Here is a 6,885-nt window from a genome sequence, read left to right on the forward strand (position 1 = left end):
CATAAAATATATATACTATCAATTTGGAACTCTGATTAATAATCAAATTAATAACTTCAACCAAAGTTACCTTACTAATAGTATGGTTGAAGGTCATTAGAATTCTGAATAGAAGAGGTTGGCAACGTCCATTTTTGTGCAACATTAAATAAACCAGCGTATATAATCAAAGTATTTATTTACACAATGATAAGAAATAACACACAATATGTAATCTGGCTAAATGTAACTAACCAATGAATTGAAGGAATAGGTGTATGTGTAATAGAGAGGGTGTGTGTGTGAGCTTGTGAGCTCGGGGTTGCGCTGTTAGGAGCGCGCCAGAAAGAATGTGTGTGTGTTCCTTTGTTTAATCACCGTAGTTCCGCGCGCATGTGTGTGCACGTACGCGAACATACATGTGATGTGAACAAGGGCGAGCCTATATGCAGCGCGAAGTTCGAGTATTCTCTTCGCGTGTGTGGCTATGTGAAGGCCAATGTATATGTAATCGTGCGTGATTTAGATGCCATGTTAGAACAGGGAAAAGGTTAGTGATGCATGCAAGACCCGATGTGTCTGAGAAGCAATCCTAACGATAACCCTTAGATGGTGTGGCGAAGCCAACTACCAGCTAACAATGAACATATATATAAAACAGTTACGTTCAGTCTTATGCTTAGCCAGGTTGTGAATAGCTAGGATAGCTAAATGCCCAGTTAATGTCAGAGTTACCAGTCCTTTGGGAAAAGTGTTGTGCTGGTCCGACGTGGATGAGGCAGAGCAGAGATGATGCCGTCCGTAAATGGAGAAAGTTGTCCTTGCTGTGATGTCTGTTTCCCTGCAGTTTAGGGTCGGAGGATTTGATCGCTCAGAACGTTGCAGTCTGCCTTTTGTTCCCGTTGGGTAGAGTTAGCTAGCAGGTCTATTGTTAGCTGCTTTCGCTAAACTTACTGCGTCTCACTTATCAGTTCGGTGACTGAGAGATCTTAGGCGTATGTCGGCCGTAAGAAGTGAGAACAAAGAGAGTTGCTCTTCACCGGTTGACGGTGTGCTCACGCGTTGCTGGAGGTGAGGAGAGGTCAAGACGTGTGCGCCTGGCTGGAAGGCCGGCGAAAGAGAGAGAGGGATATCTGGGAGATGCGGCTATTGTCCACGCTCAGGTGGGCGTGGTTAAGAAATGCATCAGGTTACATTTTTATGACAGGTAAAGTCTGACGTAGGTTCCGGATGAAACATACGTAAGTTAATGATTAAAGTCAACCACAATGGACGAATTCCAGTGTACCTACAATACTATCACCGAGTTTGACAGGTATTGGTCAGGTAATAGCCGAGTGACAGCTGATTTGCTTTCTGATTTGACAGTACTTATTCAAAATTTAGAAATATTTTAAGTGGCACAAAACACACACAGCATTTCGTTTGCACAGCAGAGCGGAGACGCTCACCGGGCTATCACGCATATAACTTTTCCTAGGCAATATTTGTTAACTTAGCCTACTCTGGTTTTGAATATGGGGTAGGCTACCACTCATGCGAAGGAAATCACCGGCAGATTGTCGCAGATCTTGTCAAGCACTGGCAAAGCATGCATGCGTTGGCAATCATACAAATATTTTTGTATATCATCGCGATGCAAATGCCATGTGTGTATAATATATTCTGAATTAAAGTTAATGCTTGTGAAATAAAGGCATTTATATGTTTATGATTGTGTGATTCATTGGATGTGCATGTGGCTATAGTGGTTCACGTTGCTGTGCTCACAATTTCGGAACAGCGGGCTGTCGGAATAATGGGCTTTCGGAACATTGCCATGGAACCTTGGTAATAGCCGAGTGACAGCTGATTTGACAGTACTGCTGTGTGTTTTAAGCAAATAAAATGTGGAACGTCCTTATACGTGTTTAAGGAGGGGTTGTAAAGGTGCTCATATCTTCGGACCTCTTCTGTTATGTTTGTTCATAATCAACAAGAATAAGCTTGTGAGACAGTCTGCAGAATATTCATAAAAAAACGTGTCATTAGTATGAACAGTTGAGACAACTTATCTCTCTTTTGTCTTCCGGGTCACAACCTGGCAGGGAGGGAGGGAGGAGGGCGGCAGGATCTCAAGCATGCGCAAAGACGCAAAGTCCAGTTCCTAATCCAATTGACCGTTACATGCCGCGATAGTCGAGTTATCAACTGGATCGGATCGAGTTATCCAGGGGTGTTAATCGGATCGTAGTCAGACCCCACATAGTCAAACAAAGGTGTTTACATGAAACGGATAATTCGATTTCAGTCCGACTAAGCCAGTTATTCGAATGCATGTAACCACGGTCAGTGTCAAACATCGGCCATTCTGTTAAACAATCAAAATGCTAAATTTAATAATGGATTAACAATCAATATGCTCAGTTTAATAATGGATTAACATGACAACGCGAACGTTTGCCGATAACACACAGCATGTTAAGGAAATTCATTAATTTTAAGATAAATCCTGGTCGCACCACATGACATTTTTTAAGGCCATGGCCAATTTCTCTAGATGAAAAAACGCTAAAATCACTTAATTTAAAATTTTAACTTGAATTTACATGTACACAACATTCTTAATGTTTGAACAATTGCAATAGATATTCTTATTTTTTTTTCATTTTAAAATTGGCCCGTTGAAAATTCTTATACGTCATTGACCCGTGGCCTATGAACACCATCATGAGAAATCAATGATCACATTCTTCCTTACGTTATACTCACAAGAAAGCTTTTCAGTAAATGCTTGAAAATGTAGCGGCACCAGCTGTTGGTTTGTATCAATGTAATGATGTATCAATGGAAGTGGTAGGGTATGTGTTCTGTGCTCATGCTGCACCTCACAGTGCCTATGTGGGGCTGTGTTCAGGGTCTTTATCACGCAGACGAGCGTTTGGGTCCAGGTGTGCTGACCTATGCAGATGGCCGGCAGGACATGGGGCTGTGGCATCGCTGCCGGCTGCTCAGCCTCTGCACCCGGCTGGAGGACGCCTTCAGCCTCAGGTCCCTCCCAGACTTCCAGCCCCAACAGAGTAGGGCGCAGGGGGGCGGCAGCCTCCAGCGGGAACCCCAAAACCTGCATCCAGAGCCCCCAAACCACCTCCCGTCAGCAAGGACCCCCTCGTGTTCTCCACCGAGGAGATGCTGAAGGATGAGCGCTTCATCTTGCCCCCTGCCACGCTCCGCTACAGCATCGACCCCGACCACCTGCCCCTGCCCCCCCGCCTCAGGAGGCAGCTAGACGAGCTCTTCTTCAACTGCAGCAGCCCAGAGGCTCCTGAACACACAGACATGCACCCATACACGCACAGAATCACCAGCTCTCTGCCACTGCAGGAACGCATGCAGAACCACATCAACAGACACAGGTCAGTTATACACACACACAGGAACACATCAACAGACACAGGTCAGGTATACACACACACACACACACACACACACACACACGCACACACACACACACACACACACACACACACACACACACACACACACACACAAGAACACATCAACACACACAGCTCAGGTATACACACACAGGAATGTGTTGACTAGGACGTGGCTGTGTGTGTGTGTGTGTGTGTGTGTCTGTGTGTGTGTGTGTGTGTGAGTTCTGCACTTCTGAAGCAGAATGTGTTGACTAGGACGTGGCTGTGTGTGTATGTTTGTGTGTGTGTGTGAGTCTGTGTCCTGCAGGTTTGAAGCGGAGAGTGTTGACTGGGACGTGTGTGTGTCCCGCAGGTTTGAAGCGGAGAGTGTTGACTGGGACGTGGGCGCTGTCTTTTCCATGAGCAGGGTGCGTTTGGCCCAAAGGGCCCCCTGGAGCTGGGCTCGGAGCGGCTCATTCTGCAGGCAGGGCAGGGGATCCTCAGGCTGTGTACAGAATCCTCAGAGATGGGAGGATCCACCCTGACGTGGGGGACGCACAGGGGCACACTCCACTTATTGCTGCCACGGTAACTCAATGCTGATGCTACAGCCTCACCACTGCATCTAGTCTTCATAGTGATGCTACAGCCTCACCACTGCAGCTAGTCTTCATAGCTCTCATGGTTTCGGAACATATAGCACTTACAGTTGTCACAGGAACACTTGGCTCTTTATTGGTGAAGACACAGGAAATGACATAATTCAGACACATAACTGAACTTAGCTCTCTCATAACTACCCCAGTGTTAGGGTTATTGTGAACATGAACTACCCCAGGTTAGGGTTAATGTGAACATGAATTACCCCAGTGTTAGGGTTAATGTGAACATGAATTACCCCAGTGTTAGGGTTAATGTGAACATTAATTACCCCAGTGTTAGGGTTAATGTGAACATTAATTACCCAGTGTTAGGGTTAATGTGAACATGAATTACCCCAGTGTTAGGGTTAATGTGAACATTAATTACCCCAGTGTTAGGGTTAATGTGAACATTAATTACCCAGTGTTAGGGTTAATGTGAACATGAACTACCCCAGTGTTAGGGTTAATGTGGATATGAATCAGCAGTCTGTTCATCCATGGATCACCCAGGGTAAAAAAACAGGTGGAAACACTTTTAAGTAGTCAACTCAGGTTTAAGGCATATGGAGTGGTTAGGGTTATTATGGAGTGACAAGACAGACAAATACAGGTCATGGTCAACAACTTCAGGTCATGGTTACTCGGATATATAGACTGATATGGTGGAAGGATGTTGTTTAGTAGGTGTAGGATCTCAGATACATAGACTAATATGGTGTAAGGATTGTCTGATAGGTGTAGGATCTCAGATATATAGACTGATATGGTGGAAGGATGTTGTTTAGTAGGTGTAGGATCTCAGATACATAGACTAATATGGTGGAAGGATGTTGTCTGATAGGTGTAGGATCTCAGATATAGACTAATATGGTGAAAGGATGTTGTCTAGCAGGTGTAGGATCTCAGATGCATGTTCCAGTTGCTCATGGTGGAGCCTTCCTGTGTTTGCTGCAGATGAACTGCCTTATCGAGGTGATCCACATGCTTCTGGACAGTGGAGCGGATGTGAACAAGCTGAACAGTGAGAGCATGTCTCTCTGTCTGTCTGTCTCACGTGCTCTACTATCCTGCAAGCTCTCTTCATACCACTGTGGCAGAGCTCAAGTCACCCAAACCACAGGTCAGCCACTTTCTTTCTACAGTCGTTTTCTACAGTTCAGGGGCGGCTCGTCCATAAGGGCGATTGGGGCGACGCACTGCCTAGGGAAAGAAAAAAGAAAAAAAACTCCTTATGTATAAACGCAATATTCTTGTAAGTCGCGTAAATGACATGTAAATTTAAATGTAATATTTTTTTTCTGTCGGATTCTACCACTAGACCGTCTGATCTGCCTCTGTATGTCATTGTCGAATCAGGTAACAGTCGTTCAGTCAGCCTAAAGTCGTGCTTCAAATGGCCCCACCCCTTCTGGGCGATTTGGGGCGAAATGAAAATCGCCCCAGACCTCTCCCATTGACTCCCATGTTAAATCCATTTTTTTTCACAAAACAGAGCTCTCAATGCATTCTCTATGGCTTCCGGGAGGGCTCGCCCCTCCTGGTCTTGTCATAAGTAGTGGACATAAAAGCCTATACGAACGTCATGCAGCTTCGACGGAGGCATATTCTGTCAAGATGGCTGCCCTGTCCAGTGCAAGAACTCGATTCGCTCTTCGACAGAAACTCCTTTTTAGTCTTCCATAGCTTTCCACCTGTAACTTGCTACTCTAGCTATGTAGCAAGAGGGACATATTACTGTTGTGTGCATGCCAATAGTGGACAAAAAGGTAGTGCTGTATGAGTTAATCAGCTAACTTAATGTACCTACTGAATGGGTCGCCTTAATCATTATAAAAAAAATTGCCCCCCCTGAGAATTTTTTCAGGAGCCGCCACTGCTACAGTTTATGCACATGTTATTATGTTATGTTATGTCACCGACTTAAACAGACACAGGCCTATCTCTGTAGGGATCTGTCATGGACAGTTTGTTCTGGCCTAGCAAAAAGTTCTGGATGACGCATTAATAACATTCCGATTGGCTGTTTGGCGTTCTAGGCAAACTGTCGGAATCTTACTGTAACACTACTCACTAAGCAGGTGAAGGGGCAGATTAAGTGCCAAACACATATTGCTCTTTGAAATGAGGAAAATCAGAAATCTCTCTGTAATGATAAAATATACTGTGCCCTGTCTGTGTTTCTTGAAGAGGCGTTCATCTAACCCCCTTCTGCTAGCCTATTAAACTCATGTTTTATCGTAACTGAACCATAGGCATTTCTCACTCTTGGAGATGTGATGTAACGTTACCGACAAATCTTTACGGTTCACATCCTGATTTTCATCCCACCATCACGTCCCTTGTAGTGCAAGGGGTCACCTGTGAATAATCATGACTTAACCTTCCATCAGATTTCATGAGGACATGTATAAACATTTTAACCATGACATTTCTAAAGTTACAAATAAGAATACACTACTTAAATTTGTGTCCTTTACCTGAATATTAACATAGCTAGTAAAGTCAACTTCTTTGACAAATGCCGGCTGGCTTCTGTCACTGATCCATTGGCTAGCTAGCAAGTCTGAGGTTAATATGGCTAGGTAGTTAACCAACTAACGGTAGATGTAAAACTTACAGTAGCCAGAACTTGATAGTAACAACCAAATATGATATTACGTTTAACTGGATTAACTGGATGGCGAAAATCTGTCAGCTGTGTCTGCAATATGCATGTATCCACTTTACTTTTGTCTACACAATAAGGCACCAGCCGCCTGCTTTTTCATCCAAGCATTGCTGATCTGGCCTATGTGTGTGTGTGTGTGTGTGTGTGTGTGTGTGTGTGTGTGTGTGTGTGTGTGTGTGTGTGTGTTGTGTGTGTG

General features: G+C 44.4%; 1 protein-coding gene across 1 annotated transcript; it reads left to right on the forward strand.

Moving 5' to 3' along the window:
- Positions 1 to 2,875: 2,875 nt before the first annotated feature.
- LOC122131168 (ankyrin repeat and MYND domain-containing protein 1-like) lies at positions 2,876 to 3,771 on the forward strand (the record flags this gene model as incomplete). The annotated part of the gene is made up of 4 exons (XM_042706084.1): positions 2,876 to 3,009; positions 3,093 to 3,374; positions 3,706 to 3,733; positions 3,766 to 3,771. Coding segments are annotated over 4 exons (450 nt in total), but the record flags the coding sequence as incomplete, so codon positions are not given.
- Positions 3,772 to 6,885: the final 3,114 nt, after the last annotated feature.

The sequence above is a fragment of the Clupea harengus genome, unplaced genomic scaffold, assembly GCF_900700415.2.
Source record: "Clupea harengus unplaced genomic scaffold, Ch_v2.0.2, whole genome shotgun sequence".
NCBI classification, from domain to species: Eukaryota; Metazoa; Chordata; class Actinopteri; order Clupeiformes; family Clupeidae; genus Clupea; species Clupea harengus.